Genomic DNA, 27,482 nt, shown 5'->3' with positions numbered 1-27,482 from the left:
TTCATTATACTTTGTGATCCAAAAAAAAATCCATGACAGAGATTTTAAAATTTGTGTTAAATGCACACATCTGGCAAAAACTGTGCACAGTACAGCCAAGAGTATTGTCCTTTCAAATTCTGTTTCTGACACAGATGTCACTTCAATGTCAAAGAAAATATAGTAATTAATACATCTGCTCAAAATCCTTTGTGCATCCAGCCTAACTGAGTTACAAAGTGTTACAATAGAACTAATATAAAATTGGTTGTCATCTGATGGAAAAGAAAAATGACGTGGGAAAGAAATCAAAAAATAATGCATATCACGCATCACTTATTAATGAGTTTTATCGTGCATTATTCATGTTCCCTTTCCGGTACAAGAGACAGACAAACATTATCCAATCGATTAACGATTTTGAGAATTTCAAACGTTAGAAAACTGGAGTACATAAAAACACACTCTTTAAAAGAATATGTTACTGGAATACTTAAGATTGTGAATTATTTTATTTTTCAATTAAAATTTACTACTAAAATATTTTACTCTCCTCAATTATACACAAAAATTCTGTACAAATGATAACAGTGCTCAAACATCTTGCCGAATGCTGTTTTTGTGTCTAATGTACAATAAATTTATGTTTTGAACAATACAGACTGGACCGTAAGAAAAATCTCTCACTGTAACAAACAAGATCAAATGTTCTCCAGAGGAAATCAATAAGGATTCTGCAACAAACACTCAAGAAGTCACGTTATCTCTAAGCTCTTCCTCTTTTTCTTAAAAGAAAGAAAGACCTGAATAGCCTACCTTATGGATAACAGGCTCAGTGAATGAATTGGTACACAAAGGAAAATAGCTAACATTAAAATTGTGATATACAAATTTGCTATCCATATATCTGACAATTACTTGAGTACAACTATACAAACACTGAAAGCAAGAGCAGTTGGCTGTAATCTTAGCCAACAGTACTGTAGCAAAAACTTAGCCAATAGTGCTGTAGCAAACAAGGGAATTACGAAATTTAACGTACTTCACTCAAATGACAAAAAAATAGTAAACACGCACAAGAGCGCACGCACGCACGCACACACACACGCACACACGCACACACACACACACACACACACACATACACACATACACACACACACACAGAGAGAGAGAGAGAGAGAGAGAGAGAGAGAGAGAGAGTGTGTCTTGAACAAACCTAAATGATTATTTTGTGTGGAGCGCCAACAAAATAGTCTGAGAAATTCCACATTTCAATTACCTGAACCAATTTTCTTCTAACTCCATTTGTTATTGCCAACTGTAATGAACAAATGAACAATGTGGAAATACATAATGCAAGTCTTCTCACTGAATTCCCTGCAGAGGTCTTACCTCAAATTTCAGTGCAGCAGCACACTCACATAGAAACAGTACGAGGTACATAAAGCTCTGATTGGAAGAGCTCCACACTCATTGCTGCCACTGCTGTGGCAGCCCACCTCCTGCGCCATGGCACAATCTCTTCTTTGGAAAGCAAGTGCTACTAATCTAAAATGTAGTGAAGCCGGCTCGCCTTACCTCATCACCATCCTTCTCAGTTTCATCTCCCTCTGGTTCCTTGTCAGCTATACTGTCTTGTGTTTCAGTTACAGCTTTTGAGTCGTCCTTTTCCACATCAGCTGCAGTATCCTCCATTTCCACCTGAGGCACAAATGAATTACAGAAGAGACAGCTCTGAATGTCACAAGTGATGTCAATGGGAGCACCTACATACTGGTTCGCTAGTCACTGCAGCAGTTTTAACCACCCATTAAGGCCACACTGTGTATTATTTAAGACCATTTATTCTGGCAAGGGCTAACTGTTAGGTACACTCTACAGTTTAATTAATATTCTGGTCTTTTAATGCCACTGTTATGTTTACTATGAAGTATTACACATTAAGACTTAGCAGGTTTTTTTAGTTATGAAAAGTTTTAATATATCATTTTAAAACTTCTACATACAGGTCAATCGCTCTAATGCTACAGTACTGGCAGTGAGCCTGCTCTGTTGTGATTTGACTACTTGCCTGACCCAAGTCTTGGCCACCTCTGCCAACTGCGCAGCGAACTTGCCACGCTATGTTATTATCACTGCTGTGTCTGTTCCTTTGTTTACAGACACCAACAAAACTTCACAATGATGGGAAAAGTTGTATTTCGTAGATTCTTTTATGTATGATTCAGATTAAAAAGAGAAACAAAATGTATATCCATAATGCACTGTTTACAACAATGCCAGTTTCTGCTTGCTTTTCTTTATGCAAATAACACTACTTGTTACAGGGTCATTTTCTATTACAGTTGATTTGACAATGCAAGGAAAGTGCCATCCTCAAAGCTGTGAGACTTTTTATCTTCCAAATGGCAACCTCAAGTGTTTGTTCTTTCTTTGTGCTGCTTCTCCAGAATTTTACAAATAATAGTCGGATATAGCTTGGACACTGATAGATACTAAAGACCTTGGTGTCATGCATCCACATCATGTCATTATCGTCATGTTCATCATCATCATCATCATCATCATCACCACCATGAAATTGTGAATGGAATAACAAGACTTCCGATGTGAAGAAATAGCATACCAGTAGCATTAAAAAAAACAATTTTTGACACAAATGCTGTGCTATTTCTCCACATCGACATTCTTCAAAAGCAGCTGCTGAAAATGTAAATGTAGACATCCGCAGCCATTGTCACTGTCAATAAAACAGTTCAGGAGCTGTTAAAATAAAACAGGTGTTGTTAAAATAAAACAGGAATCAGCTCAGCACAAGTCTTGAGGAAGGCCACTAGCTATAGTGTCCAAAACATTGGATAATTTTATATACTGACAATGTGTTCAACAGCCCAGAAGAATTTTATTGACAGTTATTGAAAATTATGAACAAAAATCTAAATGACAACACTAGTCTCTGAGATGGACTGAGATATGTGAGGGGTAATGCTGATATAATCGGTACTCAGCGCTAACAACAGGAACTGCAACATTTAACTTCACCATGCAGCTTTGACACTACAACTACTAGGTCACTGACATTTGCTGCAATGAGTAAACAGTTAAGTCAACATGAGGTGTTCCGCACAAATCTGTTATGTGATGAAACTGAACGGCAGACCCATCGGCTGCCTTTTACTGTGCCACTTATGTACTGTTACCATTGTTGGTAAAGTGGTTTTGCCATTCGTGAACATGCATGGTTTTCCTTTCAATTCTTGCTCTATGGGAGATAAGCAGGCTGCTAGCTTGATGATGTATAGAATATCTAACAATAAATCAGTACTTGAACATACAGCTCTAAAACAGGCTGTTTATTTACAATGTACAGCCAATATTTTTATAGGTCAGTACATAGATATTTTTTTCATTGATATATCAGTACTTTTTTTCCGATCTATTGAGGGCCAATAACAACATTTTTGTAAATACAGATATCTTGGATTCCTGATTTTTTAAAAATATCAACAATCCTATTCCACAGACAGCAAAACACCTGAATGGGAGCGCAATGCTTGACTATGGTATAAGCAACTGAGTATCGTGCTTGTATTGTAAATGACGTACTTCTCTCACCAAGTTGGTATGCTACATTTTTATTCACTCTATGTATTTTATGTGATTGTCAGCATTTTCACAATGTATCTTCTCTTTTATTTAAAAAAAAAAATACTTTGATAATGACCACATTCAGAAACTAATCTTTGGGGTGGTTGTGCCATACATCAATCCAGACTGTGCGGCAGATTTTCACTATTTTCCCGTAGCTGGACTTACACTCCTGTGTATGTATTTTCCCTTAACCCAATTGCTTTCCTATCTCCATATCTTCTTTAATTCAGTTATTCCCTGTTATTCTAGTTTTGCTGCATGCTTCTTGGCCAACATTTTATATCCAGTACCATGAAGGGTCCAAAAAATCTCACTCTTCTCTGGGATATCATATTTAAAATTGGTTCCACACTCTCTTGCAGCTACCGTATTGATCCTTGTCACCAAACTTTATCTTTTTCTTGTGTCCCACATGTTGCTCAAGGGTCCCCCCCCCCCCCCCCTCCTCTCTCTCTCTCTTCTCCTCCAGTCAGATGCAAGCTCTCTTCTCCACAGTGACTGTCTGTTCTAAATGCAAGATATTTCAAATTATTGACAGACGATGCTGCAATTCACAGTTTCTCTATCGGTTTTTCTTTCTGTACTTGTCTTTACAACTATTTCTACAGTATTTGGGATATGTTTATTGTGTGTTTGTCTGTAACTCACTTGTTACATTCATCTCAAAATATTGGAATTTCCTTTCAATTTTCCAGACGGTCTCTGCATCCAATAATTTAGACTTATAGTAGACAACACTGAGACCAGGTTCAACTGTAATTTCTGCCCAATTTTACTGTCTGTTATCATGTAACAATGTTGTACAGGTGGCAAAAACTATAAACCCTGCTGTGATGTCACACTGCCACAACAGTGTTCATAGCACAAAATATGGTAGAGGTTGAAAATACCGCTTCAGTTGTAAATTTCTTTTATCATCACAACCGGTTTCAGACTCTCATAAGCCCATCCTCAGGTGTCGCAACTGTGCTGTGCCCCCTGAGCGCCACGGTGGACATGTACTAGGCGCGGTTTGCTACCTAAGAGTGCAGAACAGTGACTCCCTGTCCTGCACTCATAGGTAGCAAACCGTACCTTGTACACGTCCACCATGGCACTCAGGGGGCACAGCACAGTTGCGACACCTGAGGATGGGCTTATGAGAGCCCGAAACCAGTTGTGATAATAAAAGAAATTTACAACTGAAGCGGTATTTTCAACCTCTAGTATAATGCTCAGTTGTGGATGTTCATCCAACAGGATTGTCTGTCACAAAATATGGGTTAAGCATATACAAAGCTAAGAAAAAAGTGACAAATAACAGAAGAAAGGTAGCAGAAACATAACTGGACTGAGTTCTTATGAAATTGTGATTACGCTGGGAAAAACAATTCTCAAAAGGTGTTTAATCCAGGTAAAATGGGAACATTGGGTACACTAATAGTGGATCGCTTTTTGCCTAATAATAAAGATAAGAAGCTTACAGTGTGTTTCCATCACAGTAGAGTAAATAACCACAGATAACTAGTAGAAGCAAATGGATGTATTGTCACATACTCCAGAATACGGTAAACACTCTTCAGCTGGGACATGATTTAAGCAAAAATCACATGAACTTTACTTTCCATAATATCTAAAACTGGAAAATAATTCTAAAATTTGCAACATAACAGGGTGAGGCAGTCCAATAGTTTCCAAATTACAAAAATAGTCAAGCTGATAAATTGATTATTTTTCCACAATTGCTTTAAATTGCCAAAGCACTCCAGCACTATTGAAACACAATGAAGTAATAAAAGAAAACAGAACACAATGTCTTGCAAGGAGGTCTTATACTATTGGCTTGTATTATTCTCACCTCAATTCCTCACCCTGTCATTTCTCATGCCCTCTACTACAAGAACTACACTTTGGGTCTCTCTCTTTCGTGAAATGCTGCCTTTTATGTTGCATCTCTAGAAAGTATTCTGTTATCAGTTTTAGTTAAACACCGGGGTTTGGATTCATAGCTATTTAACAATCTGAAGATCTGATTGGTTAGTCTGTTATTATCCATTCAGTATCAGTGTCCATAAAACGGTTGTCGACTTTTCCTCGTTACATTAGTTAGCATCTCCATTTTAAAACTGAGTACTCTGTTTTATCTTAATCTGTATTTAGCATTATTATTACTTTTAGGTCCCAGTTTTTTCTTAGAATTCTTCTTTCAACTTTTTCCCATTTTTCAAGATCCACCAACGTGTAAAGTGTTTCTCCTGTATATGGTGCTTCAGGCCTTTCCAGTATTTGGCAGTGCCTGATTTTTGTGTTCCAAGACAAAGATTTTTTTGTTATATATGTTTTTTGTCATTTAATTAACATATGTTGCCATGTTAACAAATATTTACATGTAGGGTTTATAACTTGACATCTTATTTCCTTCACTATTCTCCCTCTTTGCCTTCCCCTTTTCACAATAAACCACATGTTTAATCCATATATAACTTACAGCACACATTTCTAAAATTCCATCATTGTTTTTGAGTAAAGTAGTGACCTGCCCCAGGTTCGCACAGATAGCTTTAAGTAGGTTAGGCCAGAGAACTCGTGTGGCGTAGTGTATTTTGTCTGTGGGCCACTGAGTGTGGTTACGAATAAATTTAAGAGAACAACATTAAACAACTGAATACCACCACTTTCATATAACTTATGCAATGTAAGCAGTGCACAGCACAGGTCATCTGAAGGTATGAATGTCATGTGCTCTGTATTGAATTGGCAACTGGAGTGACATTTCATGGCAATGATGAGAGGACATCATGATGTAAGTAATACATTTACAATCAGTGTCGATAATGTCACATGAATCATGGGTGTATATTAGTGAATGATTCAATATGGACTGGAGGCTGGCTGAGGTGGCACAAATAAAAGAAAAAAAAATAAGAAAAAACACAAATGATGTACACATTCAGCTTGTGTTATAGCACTCCTCTTGTGAAGTTTAGCATGCACTGTGATGCACTTTTAAGAGCTGTCGCCGCAATTCTTTGCCATGGATTCTTTATGGCAGACTTCAATAACGTGCCATGCAAAGAATCACATCAACATCTAGGTTTGATTCAAGCAAGGCATAAAGCTGACAGTTGAGTTATTTGCCATGCTGCTGAAAGAACATATTGTATGTAAACAAAGCAAAGTTGCTGTAACTGCTGAAATAGTTTTTCCGAAAAATGTTGTACTTGGAGAATTAAAAATAAAACCAATAATATATGGTGTTCATCCATGATCATGTAGACATATATTTAAGGAGTTTAGTATTCAGCCTACTGCTTCACAGTATATTTATCCCCTCATGAAGTTTGCTGTAAATGACCTACTACAGTTCAAAAGGAACAATGATGTGTATAATTGCAATACCACAAGGAAAAATGGAATTCATTACTCCACATTAAGGTCCTATCTAGCACAGAAATGGATGCACAACTGGGCAACAAAAATTTTTGATCACTTACCAAGTGATATAAAATGTCTGACAACAAGCAAAGTAAAATTTGATAGCAAATTCAGAAAGTTTCTTCTTGAAACACCTCCTATTCCATAGGAGAATTTCTATTATTGTAATGTGTACAAGGTGGTGGGCAGGAATTACTAACTCATACTTACTTTTGTGTGTGTGTGTGTGTGTGTGTGTGTGTGTGTGTGTGTGTGTGAGGAGGGGGGGGGGGGGACCTCAAAAATATATGTTCATGTACAAATTAAAGTGTGATGTGAATGTAAAATGACTCGTTCCACATCATTAGGATCTATTGTGCAAAATGATCCATGGAACATGTAACTAACTAACTCATATTTTGGAATTGCACATAGTTTTAGTTAAGCAGTTCTTCTCAAATAGTTGCAGAGAAACTATTGGTTAAAAATATCTGATTATTTCAAACTGGAAGTCTAACATCACAGCCTCATGATGAGGTAGGTACCTTTTCATTGTAAGTCATGCTCATTACATCACTTCAAACTTGAGTAACTCACTGTCAGTTGTTCAAAGAATTTGCAGTGAATTAATAGTGCACATAATGAATGCGGATCTGAGGGAAGCATAAATTGGCAGTCCGAAATTCTCATAATATTTCCAAATCCATATCTCAATACTGTTGAGGTCAACACTAGGTTAAATGGCAAAATGAAAAAAAGTGACCCAGATGGGATTTGATCCCACATACTTTCAGTTTTCAGCAACATGCTCTGTCACTAGATCACCACACCAGATGCAAATTAGATTCCACTTGCAGCTTTCTACAGTCACTGCTGCTCTCCTAAGTTACAATGGCTGTTTGCCAGGTGGCAATGACAATGCTTTCACAACTTAACTTTAACTCACTATAATCCAGAAAATTTGTAAGAAATATTTATAAATTATATACAAAAATCTTCCTCATGACTCAGTCTACCTATTAGCCAAAACCAGACCGAAATCCCTACAGCAGTTCCTGAGATTAGCAAACATAAACACACTGATGTGAGCAATCATCTTCAGTTTACATATACTGGGTGCTCATTTTAACTGAAGACATGGAAATATTTCGAAAACTACACATCTGATCAAAAAAGTTATGATTCCAATTTAATTCCAATTTGTTTGTCTCTGAGGGGTACAACCAATGATATCACACTCAACTCTCCATCCCACCTCGTGTATGGGGGGCAACTTTGAAATCTTCAATGGGTATCCCCACTTTTTACTGCAGATTACAATTATATGGCAAAATCCACGTATGTTTTGTCTGAAGCATTTTCTTCATTTTACCGCAGATGGTGCTGTAATCGGAGGAATAGACATGCTACTCAAAGGCCCTTGAATATCCAATGGCACACGGGAGTTTTTGAGATTTTTCAATTGCTTCTGTTAAAATGAACACCCAGTATAGAGAAGAGATGATTACTTATCTCTCTCCACAGTTGTTCCAAAATGGATGTGTTGTACTTTATTGTGTTCATTCCAGGAGTAAGAAAAACTTTGCTAGCAGTGTGAGATGTTAATACAGCATTGTTTTACATCATCTCAATTATTCACATTAATCAACAGTAACTTCATGTTAGGTGAGTAACTTACAGTATTCACATGTGCACAGGAACAGTGATACATGGAACCTGGAAGGACCCACTAAATGCTTACATGACTGAATACAACAGTTCACTGAATCACAGGAAAATCAATGACAAGTTGTGGGCATGGAATCAAAACAATAATCAGTGATTTTATGGGACGTCGCAAGCTAAAAACAAGCCCCAAGTAAAATGTTGTTTGTGGCCTTTCAAGATGGACAGTATTGTCCACGAGGACTTCCTTGATTCTGTGAATTTGAATTTTTTCAGTATGGAACTGTTAAAGATGCAGACCACACAAAAGAGTAACTTCATCTTTTTCAATGAAGGGGTAATTTAATAGCCATATTCTTCCGTACTAGATCACAGATAAAATCTGTAATGCTGTATCTACCAGAATGTTCGCATGTGGTTCTTTGTTGTGTAAATGGGTAACATTACCCTAATGAGAAAGTAGTTCAAAATAACTGGAAACAAGGAACTGGATTCTGCCAGTGCTGACCTTTAAAACATCAGCATGCAGATGCCTGCTCCTCTTTGAAGGTGAAGGCACTGATCATTTAATTGAGGAAGACAAAACTGCACACCAGTGTTCCACTGTTATCTGTGCATACTTTAGTTTTCTTGGCATACATATTAAACATTAACTGTAGAGCACTATTCACACAGATTAACAGGAATTGATAAGGAAATATCTGCTGTCAGACTGGTTGTCATTTCTACAGTCATTGCTAGAAACACAAAGCAATCTCAACAAAAACTGCAATAGTGAGGCACTTAAACAATGTTTCATCTTACCTCTGTGATAGCGACCGATTGTAGCAATGAGCGAACATCAAGGCGGAGGTAGTGTTTCGGAGTAGGCTCCCAGTTTTCGATGATCTCACTGATGTCTTTCTCTGAACGATTGTGGATGTTCCTCTTCGAGCACACTGAAGCGTCCATATCCATTTCACAGATGTATACCTTTGGTGAGAAAAAGACACCAAAAACTTAATTACAGGAAGTCATGTTACATTCTAAAAAGAACTCAGCAGCAGTGATTTGGTCCTGTCAGAAACTAGTGCATGTGTGCCTTGTACGAGAGAAAGGAACAACTCTTCTGCAACAGTAGTGCATGTAAATGCAGAAATGAGTGACCTGGAGAAGCCCGCGATGGTGGTGAAACTATTGTCACCTCCATGCTGCTTGATGGAAAAAAAAAGGTGATGCAAAACATTTGGGGTATGCAATATATATATACATATAAAAATGATGTGACTTACCATACGAAAGCGCTGGCAGGTCAATAGAAAAACAAACAGACACATACATACATACACACAAAATTCTAGCTTTCGCAACCAATGGTTGCTTCGTCAGGAAAGAGGAAAGGAGAGGGAAAGACGAAAGGATGTGGGTTTTAAGGGAGAGGGTAAGGAGTCATTCCAATCCCGGGAGCAGAGCAGAGGGACCTACCCTAGGGGGAAAAAAAGGACAGGTATACACTCGCGCGCACACACACACATATCCATCCGCACATACACAGACACAAGCAGACATGTCTACCCCTAGGGTAGGTCTTTCCGCTCCTGGGATTGGAATGACTCCTTACCCTCTCCCTTAAAACCCACATCCTTTCGTCTTTCCCTCTCCTTCCCTCTTTCCTGACGAAGCAACCATTGGTTGCGAAAGCTAGAATTTTGAGTGTATGTATGTGTCTGTTTGTGTTTCTATCGACCTGCCAGCGCTTTCGTATGGTAAGTCACATCATCTTTGTTTTTAAATATATTTTTCCCGCGTGGAATGTTTCCCTATTATATTATATTTAAATATGTCTGCTTGTGTCTGTATATGTGTGGATGGATATGTGTGTGTGTGTGTGTGTGTGTGTGTGCGCGAGTGTATACCTGTCCTTTTTTCCCCCTAAGGTAAGTCTTTCCGCTCCCGGAATTGGAATGACTCCTTACCCTCTCCCTAAAACCCACATCCTTTCGTCTTTCCCTCTCCTTCCCTCATTCCTGATGAGGCAACAGTTTGTTGCGAAAGCTTGAATTTTGTGTGTATGTTTGTGTGTCTGTCGACCTGCCAGCACTTTCATTTGGTAAGTCACATCATCTTTGTTTTTAGATATATTTTTCCTACGTGGAATGTTTCCCTCTATTATATATATATATATATATATATATATATATATATATATATATATATATATATATATATAAACAAAGATGAGGTGACTTACCGAACGAAAGCGCTGGCAGGTCAATAGACACACAAACAAACACAAACACCTTAGGGGGAAAAAAGGACAGGTATACACTCGCACACACACACACATATCCATCCACACATACAGACACAAGCAGACATATTTAAAGACAAAGAGTTTGGGCAGAGATGTCAGTCGAGGCAGAAGTGTAGGGGCAAAGAAGTTGTTGAAAGACAGGTGAGGTATGAGTGGTGGCAACTTGAAATTAGCGGAGATTGAGGCCTGGCGGATAACGAGAAGAGAGGATATACTGAAGGGCAAGTTCCCATCTCCGGAGTTCGGATAGGTTGGTGTTGGTGGGAAGTATCCAGATAACCCGGACGGTGTAACACTGTGCCAAGATGTGCTGGCTGTGCACCAAGACATATTTAGCCACAGGGTGATCCTCATTACCAACAAACACTGTCTGCCTGTGTCCATTCACGCGAATGGACAGTTTGTTGCTGGTCATTCCCACATAGAATGCATCACAGTGTAGGCAGGTCAGTTGGTAAATCACGTGGGTGCTTTCACACGTGGCTCTGCCTTTGATTGTGTACACCTTCCGGGTTACTGGACTGGAGTAGGTGGTGGTGGGAGGGTGCATGGGACAGGTTTTGCATCGGGGGCGGTTACAAGGATAGGAGCCAGAGGGTAGGGAAGGTGGTTTGGGGATTTCATAGGGATGAACTAACAGGTTACGAAGGTTAGGTGGACGGCGGAAAGACACTCTTGGTGGAGTGGGGAGGATTTCATGAAGGATGGATCTCATTTCAGGGCAGGATTTGAGGAAGTCGTATCCCTGCTGGAGAGCCACATTCAGAGTCTGGTCCAGTCCCGGAACGTATCCTGTCACAAGTGGGGCACTTTTGTGGTTCTTCTGTGGTGGATTCTGGGTTTGAGGGGATGAGGAAGTGGCTCTGGTTATTTGCTTCTGTACCAGGTCGGGAGGGTAGTTGCGGGATGCGAAAGCTGTTGTCAGGTTGTTGGTGTAATGATTCAGGGATTCCGGACTGGAGCAGATTCGTTTGCCACGAAGACCTAGGCTGTAGGGAATGGACCGTTTGATGTGGAATGGGTGGCAGCTGTCATAATGGAGGTACTGCTTGTTGGTGGGTTTGATGTGGACGGACGTGTGAAGTTGGCCATTGGACAGGTGGAGGTCAACGTCAAGGAAAGTGGCATGGGATGTGGAGTAGGACCAGGTGAATCTGATGGAACCAAAGGAGTTGAGGTTGGAGAGGAAATTCTGGAGTTCTTCTTCACTGTGAGTCCAAATCATGAAGATGTCATCAATAAATCTGTACCAAACTTTGGGTTGGCAGACTTGGATAACCAAGAAGGCTTCCTCTAAGCGACCCATGAATAGGTTGGCGTACGAGGGGGCTATCCTGGTACCCATGGCTGTTCCCTTTAATTGTTGGTATGTCTGGCCTTCAAAAGTGAAGAAGTTGTGGGTCAGGATGAAGCTGGCTAAGGTAATGAGGAAAGAGGTTTTAGGTAGGGTGGCAGGTGATCGGCGTGAAAGGAAGCCTTCTTGGTTACCCAAGTCTGCCAACCCAAAGTTTGGTACAGATTTATTGATGACATCTTCATGATTTGGACTCACAGTGAAGAAGAACTCCAGAATTTCCTCTCCAACCTCAACTCCTTTGGTTCCATCAGATTCACCTGGTCCTACTCCAAATCCCATGCCACTTTCCTTGACGTTGACCTCCACCTGTCCAATGGCCAACTTCACACGTCCGTCCACATCAAACCCACCAACAAGCAGTACCTCCATTATGACAGCTGCCACCCATTCCACATCAAACGGTCCATTCCCTACAGCCTAGGTCTTCGTGGCAAACGAATCTGCTCCAGTCCGGAATCCCTGAATCATTACACCAACAACCTGACAACAGCTTTCGCATCCCGCAACTACCCTCCCGACCTGGTACAGAAGCAAATAACCAGAGCCACTTCCTCATCCCCTCAAACCCAGAATCCACCACAGAAGAACCACAAAAGTGCCCCACTTGTGACAGGATACTTTCCGGGACTGGACCAGACTCTGAATGTGGCTCTCCAGCAGGGATACGACTTCCTCAAATCCTGCCCTGAAATGAGATCCATCCTTCATGAAATCCTCCCCACTCCACCAAGAGTGTCTTTCCGCCGTCCACCTAACCTTCGTAACCTGTTAGTTCATCCCTATGAAATCCCCAAACCACCTTCCCTACCCTCTGGCTCCTATCCTTGTAACCGCCCCCGATGCAAAACCTGTCCCATGCACCCTCCCACCACCACCTACTCCAGTCCGGTAACCCGGAAGGTGTACACAATCAAAGGCAGAGCCACGTGTGAAAGCACCCACGTGATTTACCAACTGACCTGCCTACACTGTGATGCATTCTATGTGGGAATGACCAGCAACAAACTGTCCATTCGCGTGAATGGACACAGGCAGACAGTGTTTGTTGGTAATGAGGATCACCCTGTGGCTAAATATGTCTTGGTGCACAGCCAGCACATCTTGGCACAGTGTTACACCGTCCGGGTTATCTGGATACTTCCCACCAACACCAACCTATCCGAACTCCGGAGATGGGAACTTGCCCTTCAGTATATCCTCTCTTCTCGTTATCCGCCAGGCCTCAATCTCCGCTAATTTCAAGTTGCCGCCACTCATACCTCACCTGTCTTTCAACTACTTCTTTGCCTCTACACTTCTGCCTCGACTGACATCTCTGCCCAAACTCTTTGTCTTTAAATATGTCTGCTTGTGTCTGTATGTGTGGATGGATATGTGTGTGTGTGTGTGTGTGTGTGTGTGTGTGTGTGTGTGTGTGTGCGCGCGAGTGTATACCTGTCCTTTTTTCCCCCTAAGGTAAGTCTTTCCACTCCCGGGATTGGAATGACTCCTTACCATCACCCTTAAAACCCACTTCCTTTCGTCTTTCCCTCTCCTTTCCTCTTTCCTGATGAGGCAACAGTTTGTTGCGAAAGCTTGAATTTTGTGTGTGTATATATATATATATATATATATATATATATATATATATATATATATATATATAGGGAAACATTCCACGTGGGAAAAATATATCTAAAAACACAGATAATGTGACTTACCGAACGAAAGTGCTGGCAGGTCGATAGACACCCAAACAAACACAAACATACACATGAAATTCAAGCTTTTGCAACAAACTGTTGCCTCATCAGGAAAGAGGGAAAGAGAGGGAAAGACGAAAGGATGTGGGTTTTAAGGGAGAGGGTAAGGAGTCATTCCAATACCGGGAGCGGAAAGACTTACCTTAGGGGGAAAGAAGGGGTATACACTCGCGCGCCCACACACACACACACACACACACACACACACACACACATATCCAGCATGAAAGTTAAGTAGCACCTTACCTTTATTCTACTGACAAAATTTCTGAGTTCTGGCGAATTTGAAAAGGAATTTTTAGAGCAATTTTGGTCTGAGTCTATACAAGAAAGATTACGCAAAACAGTGTACAGTGCCGAAATGTATAACCCAAAGATGGGTACACCAAGGAAATACTTTGAAAAATATAAAAATATGGCCAGTCACTGGGATGAGCCTGTAATACCTAGAGATTTGTTGGGAGTTCTGAAAATAAGAATACCAGTCACTATTCGACAACAATTATTTAACACCCCTGATACTGATATAAAGGAGTTTCTTATCATAACTGACGCGTTAGATTTAGTACAGGAGGATGTAAGAAAATCTACTGAAGGAATTGCCAATGGTAGGAATAATAATAATGGTAAACCATCATGGAATGGGAACCCTTCAATCTCGGGCGATAACAGTCCTAGGAAAAATAAAAGTAAACAGTTCAATAATTGAGGTTATTACAACAATAATAAAATGAATTATGGATCAAAGGTAGAAAACAACAGTAACAAAAGCAATCAAAACCAACCTGTATTGAATAATAATCATCAACAGGGTGATAACGAAAATGTAAATAACCATTTTAATCGTAAAAGGAGAACTGGAAGTGGGCAAAATAGTCCTTATGTGGACAACCCAAAAAACATGCGGTCAGGGCAAGGATACTGGCAACAGCCAGGTCCTAGTGGTTGGAATCCACAACCAACATATGGTTCGCATTCACAGCCAATAAATTTTATGCACGCTATACCCATGCAGGATAATCCTTATCCACAACAGTGGAATAAATGAGTAAGACCATCTTCCACTAACTACCAACAAAATGCGAGGATAGTGGAGATGCCTTCTGAGCAGGAACCAAATAATAAGAAACCATCAAACTAAAATCGGGCCCTGTATGCCTTCGACAGGTGACCAAGGATGGAAACGAAGGCAGTAGGTCGAAGAGCCCACCATTTTGGACAAAGAGAAGAAATAAATAATTCAAGCACGAATAACTGCAATTATAAGCAATGTGACCACCACTACACTTCTTGATACCGGAGCGAGTGTGTCAGTTATGAATATGCAGTTCTATAAAAGGGCCTCGCAGATTAGAAAATTACCAGTTTTGCCTGTTTCAAACTGCAAAGTTGTAGGTGCACTAGGACAGAAGGCCCAAACAATCAAGTTCCAGACTCAAGCTGAGATTCAAATGGAAATTGGATCCACAGCATGCACATTCCTTTTAGTAGAGAATCTTTCGGTCTTACTGGGACTAGATTTTATGCGGAAGAAGGAGGCAATAATAGATGTTGCCCATGCGACCTTCACCTTTAAATACCATCAGCAACAGACGACAATTGACCTCAACCATGAATTTCATGCAGCCTGTAACCAATAAGAAATTTGATTTTTTCCATCAGTGTTCCAAAACAGCTCATGTTGGAGAATGAACAAATGAAATTCTGTCATAATCCATCAAAATAATGATGCACTCAATTCCAAGACTATCAGTGACACTATCAAGGAGAAGGTAAATGAAGCAACAAACATTGAGGAATTTCAAGCTAAACAATTGACAGAGTTATTATCTAAATACCCTGCAGTATTTGCAGATAAGCCTGGTATCGTGAAAGGATATGTCTATGATATGCAGGTATATCCACATAAGAGCTATTGTTGAACATCTTACTTGGTCCCCTGGACCAGAAAGGAAGAGGTCATGAAAAAGATAAGGAAGATGGTGGGCTGGGGTATAATTGAGACATTGAACTCCCCTTATGGTAGTCCTTCACTAACAATAAGCAAAGCAGATGGAAGAGTTAGACTGGTTCTTGACGCACGGGACATTAACAAAATTATCATGCCTGTGCAAATGAAACCCGACAATTTAGACGAGCAGATCCAGAAGTTTTATGGCAAAGGATACTTAAGCTCTTTAGATCTGAGATCATCATTCTGGCAAATAACATCCCGTCGACAACGAGGTCATTAGAGACGGAGCACAAGCCCGGGTTAGGGAAGGATGGGGAAGGAAATCAGCCGTGGCCTTTCAAGGGAACCATCCCGGCATTTGCCTGAAACGATTTAGGGAAATCACGGAAAACCTAAATCAGGATGGCTGGAGACGGGATTGAACCGTCGTCCTCCTGAATGCGAGTCCAGTGTGCTAACCACGCCAGAGTATTTATTGCGACACTTGACAATGTGCTGGGGCCACAGTTGCTCGATTGAGCCACAGCATATGTTGATGATCTCTTACTAGCAACAGAGAGATGGGACGAGCACATTAATCTATTGCAAGATGTTCTAAGTAAATTTGTCTAAAGGGGAGTCATGATAAATATAGAGAAATCAAAATTTGTCGAAAAGTAGATTAAATTTCTAGGACATATTATTTCACCTGAGAGTATCAAACCAGATCCCACTAAGATAACAGCAATTGCTAACTTCCTTTATCCCAAAACTAAGCGACAATTAAAGAGTTTCATTGGTTTGGCGTCCTCCTCCTGGCATTTTCTACCCACTCAACAATTAAACAGTGACGCATTACTAGGATTATTGAAAAAGAATGCACGATGGTGCTGGACCAATCAATGCAGAGATTTTGATAGGATTAAAGAAGCATGCACCAATCTTGCACCAGCCAGATATGTCAAAAGACTTCTTTATTGCTACTGATAATTCAAGCTATGGCTTAGGAGCACATCTGTTCCAAACCGAACAACAAGAAAATGGACTGGACATAAGAATGATGAGATTTGCCAGTTGTATATTGGTGAAATGTGAACGGGCGTACACTGTGACAGAACTGGAAGCATTGGCTGTTGTCTTTGCATTTAAAAAAATTCCATTATTATGTCTATGGGAAGTATGTGAATATTCAATGTGACCATCAGGCATTAATGCTTTCTTGTAAATTGCTACACTGACATTTAGCTAGAGGGACTCTGGCACTACAGGACTATAACTTTGAGATAAGACATGACAATGGGCCAGACCACGTTGTTGCGGATACTCTTTTGAGATTGCCACAAGGAATGTCAGAATTCACAGCAATAGTTGAGAATTCTATGGAATTTAAAGTTTTGTTCATAAAAGACTTGACGTATCAAGAAAGATACACGGAAATGTGGAAAAACTTGTAAAAGTCACAGGAAAATGATCCTATGTGGAAAAACATTAGGGACATCCTCAAACAACAACAAGATAGTGTCTTACATTAATGTTACCAGTTACATAGTTACATGATAAAATTTTTATTCTATAAAATGAAGGAGCCTAACAGTGGATGGTGTGTGTGCATCCCTACAGATCAACTTGAAGATTTAATCTGGTTCACCCACTGGGATTGGGGACATTTTGTAATTGTCAAAACTACACTTAAAATTAAACAATAGAGTTACTTCCCAAACCAGAAAGACAGTCCAAGAAGTACTGAGAAAATGTGACATATGCCAAAAGGCAAAGCCAAACAATAGGTGCAGGGATACAGAATTACACCCAATAATAACACAAAGACCTAGAGAGGTAATTGCAGTGGACATAACAGGACCCCTACTGACAGCTCAAGGGGGGGGGTCAAATACATCCTAGCTATATATGATTTATTCTCCAAACATCTGAAAATGTAGGCTTTGCGTGCAGCAACTGCTAGCAGTATTGGGAGAAAGCTAACTAAAGATTACTTTAGAACAATTGGATACCCTACCACTGTTATAACAGACAATGCTACCTATTTTACTGGAAGCAGATGGAAAAATATAATGGAAGAATATGGAATAAGACATGTCTTAATATCAAGATTTTCACCTAGCAGTACCGCATTTACCCGAATCGAAGCCGCACTCGAATCTAAGCCGCACCTGAAAAATGAAACTCTAAATCAAGGAAAAAAATTTTCCCGAATCTAAGCCGCACCTGGAATTTGAGACTCGAAATTCAAGGGGGACAAACGTTTTAGATCGCAACTCCAAACTGAAACAAAGTTGGTCCATTGTAATATGAGACAATTTAGGTCGAATGAATGACGATAAAGCTACAGTAGTTTGGTACGTGTGGTAAACTTAGCAGTTAAGCTTTACCACGTAATCATTGCTATGCGTCAGGCGCTCCGTCCGTATTTATACTAGAGAGCCTTTTTCACGTGCTTTGTCTGGTTTGAATTGATTGCTTATTTTTCTTTGATCTGATAAGTACCGTTCTCTTTGTGATAGGTTTCTCGTCACTGTAAGCTCAAAATGCATTATTATACTGTGGCATGCATTGTTTGTCGCATTCTCATAATGCGTGTTTACGGCCTGTCGTCGCTTGCGGCATGGATTGCTTTTGTGCACCTACCGTCGCTTACAGTTAACAAAAAAAAAGAGAGAGGAATCGTCTCATTAGTGAAACAATGGCAAGAGACTGCTATTTGTTGTTACTTACACTGCCGCTTTCTTTGATAACGATCAACAAGAACCAAATAATAGACTGCATATGATAGATGTTCTGAACGAAAGTTTAGCGAACATTTTTCTCCGTTTGAAAATTTTTGCGGACGCCCCTTTAGTACATTACATACTGCACAGAAATTAGAGTCATCTTAGGTTTAAAAATCTAGTCAGTTGCCGTGCTTCATTTCTGACTGTATCACTATTCAGCATAGGAATAATACGAATATAAACATGACATGATATGTATATTCTTCTGCGTTTGCTGTTGTCTCACTCTAGTTTCGTAGTTTATTAGGAAGACAGGATTTAAATGAGATAACAGGAAACACGTAGGAATACATGGCAAAATGTTTACATTCGTATTATTCTTATGGTGAAGAGAATACTGCATGTGATTCACAATTCATAAAAGTTCCTATTAGCAACCATCTCTTGTCACAGGTAGGAATAAATTCAGAATGTAGAGTTAGCCATATTGACAAACATCCCAAACAGTCTTGCCAGTCTGATTTTTGTAGTACATTGAAAGGCTGCTACATTCTAAGATGAACAATACGGAGTTTGTATTTACTTCATTGGATAATGTATGAAAATGCAGTGGTCGAAACTCGGGGCAGAGAGAAAAGCTCATCTTCCACCTTTTTTTTTTAAATTTGTTTACTGACGCAGAGGTTTTGGCGCCAGTATTTATCTTTGTGCCTGCAAAGCATGCCTGTGTGGCGCTACATATATTCGACGGCAGAAGTTAGTTGTGGCGGCACCTACCAACATTTTTCAGAACTTCCGCTTACTTTGCACTCGATTCTAAGCCGCAGGTGGTTTTTTGGATTACAAAAAGCGGAAAAAAGTGCGGCTTAGATTCGAGTAAATACGGTAACCCAGTAGAACGAATGTTCAGAGAATTAAACAGATTTACCGGACCTACATGTCTAATAAGGAAACAAAATTGATTGAATATCTAAACAATTTTGTTTTACAAATGTCTGCTTGTGTCTGTGTATGTGTGGATGGATATGTGTGTGTGTGCGAGTGTATACCTGTCCTTTTTTCCCCCTAAGGTAAGTCTTTCCGCTCCCGGGATTGGAATGACTCCTTACCCTCTCCCTTAATACCCATATCCTTTTGTCTTTCCTTCTCCTTCCCTCTTTCCTGACGAGGCAACCATAGGTTGCGAAAGCTAGAATTTTGTGTGTATGTTTGTGTTTGTTTGTGTGTCTATCGACCTGCCAGCGCTTTTGTTTGGTAAGTTTCATCATCTTTCTTTTTAGATATAAACAATATTGTTGAAATATACAATGATTTACCACACCTATCAACTGGATTTACACCAAATGAGTTAATGGGTAATAGTCAGGAGAAGAATGAATGCACTAAGACTATACCTAAGTTGCAAAACAAGGATATGTCACACCAAGAAAAGGTGGAGATGGTGTTATGAAATATTACTATGTAAGTAGAACTCCGTAAAATGAAGTTCGACAAGAAATTAACCAACCAACAAGAATAGGCAGTAAATGAATTTGTATACATCCCAAGGCATCACTTTTAAAGAAACAGAATAAGAAGTGGCACCTACTATATAGAGGTCCCTACATGAAGAATGTTACTTACTAGCAGAAGTAAACACTGACAAAATGAAAGGGTTGTATTGCTACAGAGATTTAAAGAGATACCTTCACTAAATGGTAATAACTACAGAAGTGATGTAAATAACATTTTTCTGCCGAGTGTTGGTACACTTGTATAAGTATTGTACATAGTAGTTATAAGTGATATACTTACTGCATTTCATAAATTTGTGTCTTGTTAATTTTAAAATTGTACTTTAGGTCACTTGACAACCAGAAAATGCAGAAAACTAATATAAAGAAACTAGAGTCAATCAGGCCAGAGATATGTGAATCACATTCTAAGATTAGTGAATTTCTATATCATTTCAATATTTTATATACTGAATTTTATTATTTGTGCTAGATTAGGAAAAACATTGCACTTTGTTTGTTTTCTACTTCTTGTATGTAATTTAAATGTTCATGTATTATCCTGTGTCTTTAAATGAATAATTAAGTGGATAGATAACTTTTGAGCGCATACATGTGTTGACCATAAGTTGTACGTGAGTCTGTATATTTTCTAAATTATTGACTCTGGCTCAGCTTGAGTAAGATTTTGTGTACCATTTGGCTACAGGTTGACTTAAGAGAATTTCTTAGTAAAGTATTCCGAACTCACTTATGATTGACATACCGAACATGGACATTTGTCCTATTCTTTCAAAAAGTAATGTTACCCGTATGAATAATGATGAATGTAATAAGAGTTTATACAGAAGGGACTGTACACTGTGATCAACACAGGTCTTATCTGATCCAATGATGATTAACGTAGAGGATGAACTGAATTAATGTCAATGTTTACATGATCCTTGTCAATATCTTTTGACATAAGCCACAAAATGTAATCAACTAACAAGGTCATTAATTATGTTATAACAAAATGAAACTGATGTAGCTGTTGTGTGGAATGTAAAACCACCGACAGTGAATTGGACAGTGGAACATGTGTAACTAAAAACTGTGTAAAGAAGGTGAGATAGACATGTGATAAACTGTGGATTTTTTTAAATAAACAATATCATAACTTTCAAAATGATTTTACGGACACCCATAGAGTGAAATGATATTAGTTGCAATGATAAGAGACGTTGATTTCAGTTAACAACTTAAAACAGTATAACATGCCAGACCTTTAGTGGTGCAGTCACGTCTATGCTATGTGAGTAAGATATTTTGAATCAGACTATACCTGCTGTGGTGCACCAACAATGTGTGCTATGGCACTGGCTCCATTGCATCACGCAGCAATGTTTATAAACAGTGCTGGTGAAAACAAAGTATCACGACGGACACCACAAAAACTAACTGGTGCTGTGTCGTTTACAAAATATAATAAATAAATAGTGGATCACTACATTGAAATGAGAGGACAGTGTTATGATTCTGGCACATACAATGAGTTGTATATCAAGGGAATCTGTGTGTGTGAAAGCAAACCCTAATCTAACCGTTCTTTTGCAGAGCACCACCAATATATGACATGTATACTAACACTAATTTTCGACTTTCATGAACCCTTCATGAATTAGCGGAAAATGGGAGGCAACAATCCTGGTGTGTTCCAGTGCAGATGTGGTCCAGCAGCAGATCCAGACTTCAATGCAGCCCCACTTGCTGACGTTCTCGAGACTCGACATGGTGGAAGACCTTCTCATCATCGACACAACGACCGACGGTTTTAATGACTTATGTCAATCAAAAACTTTTAAAATATTGTTGTAGAAAGGAGTTCCTATGAACTAGTCACAGAAATTTTCATAATAAATACTCACATAATTATGATATGAACTTATTGTCAACAAATGTTTGTTAATACCACAAAATTCTATACCAAACACAGAGAGTAAGTAGTTATGGGTGTCGTGGATCCCCCGGATAGCTTTATTCCCAGTTTTCCATATCCAGCAAACCCAAATTGGGGTGGGGAAGTAATGGTCTCCGCCGTTATTTCTGAGGCATCTTTAAGTACCGAAGTAAACCTGACTATTACAAAAATACTTATTGTTATATATATAGATCCATCTCGTATGTTAAGAGGGTGAGTCAAATGAAAACCTTAAATAATTTTTAAAATATTACAGGGTTATTACAAATGATTGAAGCGATTTCACAGCTCTACAATAACTTTATTATTTGAGATATTTTCACAATGCTTTGCACACACATACAAAAACTCAAAAAGTTTTTTTACGCACTCACAAATGTTCGATATGTGCCCCTTTAGTGATTCGGCAGACATTAAGCCGATAATCAAGTTCCTCCCACACTCGACGCACCATGTCCCCATCAATGAGTACGAAAGCATCGTTGATGCGAGCTCAATGTTCTGGCACGTTTCTTGGTAGAGGAGGTTTAAACACTGAATCTTTCGCATAACCCCACAGAAAGAAATCGCATGGGGTTAAGTCGGGAGAGCGTGGAGGCCATGACATGAATTGCTGATCATGATCTCCACCACGACCGATCCATCGGTTTTCCAATCTCCTGTTTAAGAAATGCCGAACATCATGATGGAAGTGCGGTGGAGCACCATCCTGTTGAAAGATGAAGTCGGCGCTGTCGGTCTCCAGTTGTGGCATGAGCCAATTTTCCAGCATGTCCAGATACACGTGCCCTGTAACGTTTTTTTTGCAGAAGAAAAAGGGGCCATAAACTTTAAACCGTGAGATTGCACAAAACACGTTAACTTTTGGTGAATTGCGAATTTGCTGCACGAATGCGTGAGGATTCTCTACCACCCAGATTCGCACATTGTGTCTGTTCGCTTCACCATTAAGAAAAAATGTTGCTTCATCACTGAAAACAAGTTTCGCACTGAACGCATCCTCTTCCATGAGCTGTTGCAACCGCGCCAAAAATTCAAAGCGTTTGACTTTGTCATCGGGTGTCAGGGCTTGTAGCAATTGTAAACGGTAAGGCTTCTGCTTTAGCCTTTTCCGTAAGATTTTCCAAACCGTCGGCTGTGGTACGTTTAGCTCCCTGCTTGCTTTATTCATCGACTTCCGCGGGCTACGCGTGAAACTTGCCCGCACGCGTTCAACCGTTTCTTCGCTCACTGCAGGCCGACCCGTTGATTTCCCCTTACAGAGGCATCCAGAAGCTTTAAACTGCGCATACCATCACCTACTGGAGTTAGCAGTTGGTGGATCTTTGTTGAACTTCGTCCTGAAGTGTCGTTGCACTGTTATGACTGACTGATGTGAGTGCATTTCAAGCATGACATACGCTTTCTCGGCTCCTGTCGCCATTTTGTCTCACTGCGCTCTCGAGCGCTCTGGCGGCAGAAACTTGAAGTGTGGCTTCAGCCGAACAAAACTTTATGAGTTTTTCTACGTATCTGTAGTGTGTTGTGACCATATGTCAATGAATGGAGCGACAGTGAATTTATGAAATCGCTTCAATCATTTGTAATAGCCCAGTATTTATTGTGCAGAAGTGGTACAAAGCTGTAGCACTTTTCAAAATAATCTCCCCCACGCTCAATGCAAGTCCTCCAGCGCTTACAAAGTGCATGAATTCCTTTCGAAAAAAAATTATTTTGGTAGTCCATGCAACCACTTAAGCACTGCATGGCGTACCTATTCATCAGAACGGAACTTCTTTCTCCCATTGTGTCTTTGAGTGGTCCAAACATATGAAAATCACTTTGGGCAAAGTCTGGTGAGTATGGCGGATGAGGAAGACACTCAAAATGCAGGTCTGTGTTTGTTGAAACCGTTGTAAGGGCAGTGTGGGGCCTTGTATTGTCGTGTTGCAAAAGGACATCTGGTGACAGCAATTTGATTCCAGGCCGCGGATGATTTTTTAGGAGATCTGTGTATGATGCACTGGTGACAGTGGTCCCTCTAGGCATGTAATGCTTCAAAATTATGCCTTTTTGTCCCAAAAGAGTCAGCATAACCTTCCCTGCTGATGGGTCTGTTTGAAACTTCTTTGGTTTTGCTGATGAGAAATGGCGCCATTCCCTGCTCGCTCTCTTCGTTTCCGGTTGGTGGAAGTGAACCCAGGTTTCGTCCCCAGTAACGATTCTTGCAAGGAAGCCATCGCCTTCTCATTCAAAGCGCCAAAGAAGTTCTTCACAAGCATCAACACGTCTTTCTCTCATTTCAGGAGTCAGCTGCTCTGGCACCCATCTTGCAAACACTTTGTGAAACTGGAGCACATCATGCACAATGTGGTGTGCTGACCCATGATTAATCTGTAAACATGCTGCAATGTCAGTGTCACTCGGTGGTTTTCCTTCACTGTGGCTTCAACTGCTGCAATGTTCTGTGGAGTCACAACTCACTGTGCCTAACCTGGATGAGGAGCATCTTCCACTGAAGTCACACCATTTGCGAACTTCCTACTCCATTCATAGACTTACTGCTGTGACAAACATGCATCACCGTACTGACCCTTCATTCATTGATGACTTTCAATAGGTTTCACACCTTCACTATGCAAAAACCAAATAACAGAACGCTGTTCTTCCCTGGTGCAAGTCGCAAGTGGGGCGGCCATCTTTATACTGATACTGCGACAGTATGTGTGCATCTGCACTATGCTGCCATCTACAGGCCATTCCGCACGCTGTTTGTAGCACGCTTACCAACTTACCGGGCAGCGTGAAATTTCGATTTGTTATTACAAATTTAAGGTTTTCATTTGCTCACTCTCGTATATTAACAACATCAAAACTATTATGACTCTAAGTATACTGAGACTATCACCTGAAGAGTGAATAATTATGACTAAAATCAGTGCATATTGTGGCTGTTGTGGACTGTTAAAAACAATTTTGTCACTAAATTTTTTCTAACAGCCCTGGTTGCAATATAGCACCCATGCCTCTATTTTATAGTTTATAAAAACATTTTTTATTATTTTTTGAAATATGTGATGTCATGAGAGACAAGTGTGTTATCAGAGAAACAGTTTGGTTTTGCTAGTGCAGAAACGGTGTAACAGTGACTTAACAAACCACAGAAAATATACTGAAAACAATGATATCTTTTAATTATAACAACAATTATTATTATCACTGATTTTTATTTGCATTCTTTCTTCTTGTTCGAGTAGCCATGATGCTAGCAAGACACACTTTAATCTGCTGCCTATGATAAGGTCTGGCATTATTACTATTATGTAAACTACCTATTGTAAATTAATGGAGAAAAATAAGAGTATAATGTTATCCAAGTTTATCTCATATTTTCTGTAAGAATATTAATTATCTTGATCCTCTGCATTCCATCTTTGTTTCGCTGTGGACGATCTGCAACACTGCCAATAGCGGTAATATATTTATATGAGTTTATTGGCAAGAGTTATAGTTTTATTTCAGATTGAAAATGATGAGAACAATTATGTAATGCTGATTAATGTTTCTTATAATCGAATTCAGTCAGTTATTTTCACGTAATCAGAACAGATTGATTCTGTGATACACCAATGTTCATTTATCTGCCGCCATTTCATCAAAACTTTATACGGCAAGTTTAAATTGCTAAATAATCCAGACATTTATATTTGCCATTGTAAAAAGAATCCACGTAAAGGTTACTTGACTGTACATCAAAATCTATTCTATGAGAAACTATTTTAACTTCTACCATTCTTTGCTGGTGTCAGAGCATAAAACTTTCTCAGCTAAAGCTCGGAAATCTTATCAGTAAAATTCGTCTATGTTGTGTGTCTCCCTGTTATAAAAATGAAGTGATAGTCAAGAGTGAAATAAGTTTGTATGAAAGTAGGCAACGAACCTAACTGAATAATTTTAAGGAGATACACTTCTTTACAGACAACATATGAAATGGTTGTGTGTTTCAATTTAGTTCACATTCATGCTCATGTCATATTCTAGTCAGGTAATGCAGTAATTGAATGACAATTTAGAACTGTAGGCATATTTAAATATTTATGTAGGATGCTGCTAAATTTACGCATTCACAACACCGTTTAAAACACAGCACATCTTTCACGAAGGCGCCAGGCGAATTTGTATCTGATTTTTTGAATAGGTATATTTTTCGTTTATTTTTGGAAAATTTGGGGGTTACAATATTCCACCTCAGTATGACAAACCTATGTTCACTAACCCCTGCATCTGTTTTGATACTTGTTATGAGCTTAGGAATATTTGTTGCTAAGAGGTCAAGTGCATTTTCACAACCATTTGTTATTCAAGTGGGCTCATGAACTAACTGCTCGAAATAATTTTCTGAGAATGCGTTTGGCACAAATTCAAATGACGTTTAATGCTTACCTACGGTTTTAAACATGGATTTTTGCCAACGTATCGAGGGTAAATTAGTCAGCATCAATTATAATTTTATGAGTCATCTGAGTTGGTAGGTCAGTAAAAGCAACTAATTATTTTATTTCGGTTGCCAAAAATGACTTCTGCCCATACTAACTCACAGGAACTATCTGCTTCAATTTCACTACAAGATAAACTACTTCTAAAACACGCCACCACCATCTGTTTTTAGCCTATCCCTTCAGAACACCATTAGGTTCTTTGCAAAAACTTCGGCTGAACTTATCTCCGGCTTTAGCCAGCTTTCAGTGCCCATTACGATTTGAGCATCAGTGCTGCCTATTGGCGCTCAGAGTTCTGGTACTTTTCCAACACAGCTACAACAATTTACAACTGTTGCACTGATGGTTCCTGTATCTGCTTTCTTCCTACAATTGGCCTGCACCCTTTGAGGCTGAAGCCCTTTTTGTATTTCCATAAGACCCTCTAATGTAAAAACCTGCCCAGTCCATGCCACACAGCCCCTGCTACCTGCATAGTCACCTCCTGCATGTCGTGAACTCCCGACCTATTCAGTGGAACCTGAAACCCCACCACTCTATTGCGGAAGTTGAGGAATCTGCAGCCTACATAGTTGCAGGATCATTTGAGCTTCTGATTCAAAGCCTCCACTCGGCTCTCTACCAAAGGCCCACAGTCGGTCCTGTCAACTATGCTGCTCTGCTTTCATAAATCTTCATGCAGTGGCACAGTAGCATTATACCTCTGTAATTCTCACAGGATACCTCGTTACCCTTCTTAAAGATAGTTACAATAAATGCCTTTGTTTCATCATCAGAAATCTTTCCACATGTCCATACTAAACTCA

The 27,482-nt window shown here is 39.6% G+C and overlaps 1 protein-coding gene across 10 annotated transcripts in view; it reads right to left on the bottom strand.

Annotated features, from left to right (window-relative positions):
- Positions 1–27,482, bottom strand: part of LOC124717235 (YLP motif-containing protein 1) — a 404,334-nt gene that overhangs the window by 126,176 nt on the left and 250,676 nt on the right. For all 10 annotated transcript variants that reach the window (XR_007005724.1, XR_007005722.1, XR_007005723.1 and 7 more), the window contains exons 20-21: positions 9,496–9,663; positions 1,561–1,683 (exon numbers count right to left, since the gene is read on the bottom strand). Coding sequence is in view for 5 of the 10 variants with exons in the window: in XM_047244037.1 (XP_047099993.1) it covers positions 1,561–1,683; positions 9,496–9,663 (291 nt within the window). In the remaining 5 variants the exon portion in view is untranslated. The remainder of the gene's footprint in view (positions 1–1,560; positions 1,684–9,495; positions 9,664–27,482) is intronic.

The sequence above is a fragment of the Schistocerca piceifrons genome, chromosome 9 (genome assembly GCF_021461385.2).
Source record: "Schistocerca piceifrons isolate TAMUIC-IGC-003096 chromosome 9, iqSchPice1.1, whole genome shotgun sequence".
In the NCBI taxonomy this organism is placed as follows: Eukaryota; Metazoa; Arthropoda; class Insecta; order Orthoptera; family Acrididae; genus Schistocerca; species Schistocerca piceifrons.
The sequence above is the reverse complement of the archived record's forward strand: the minus strand, read 5'-3'. Positions and strand labels throughout refer to the sequence as shown.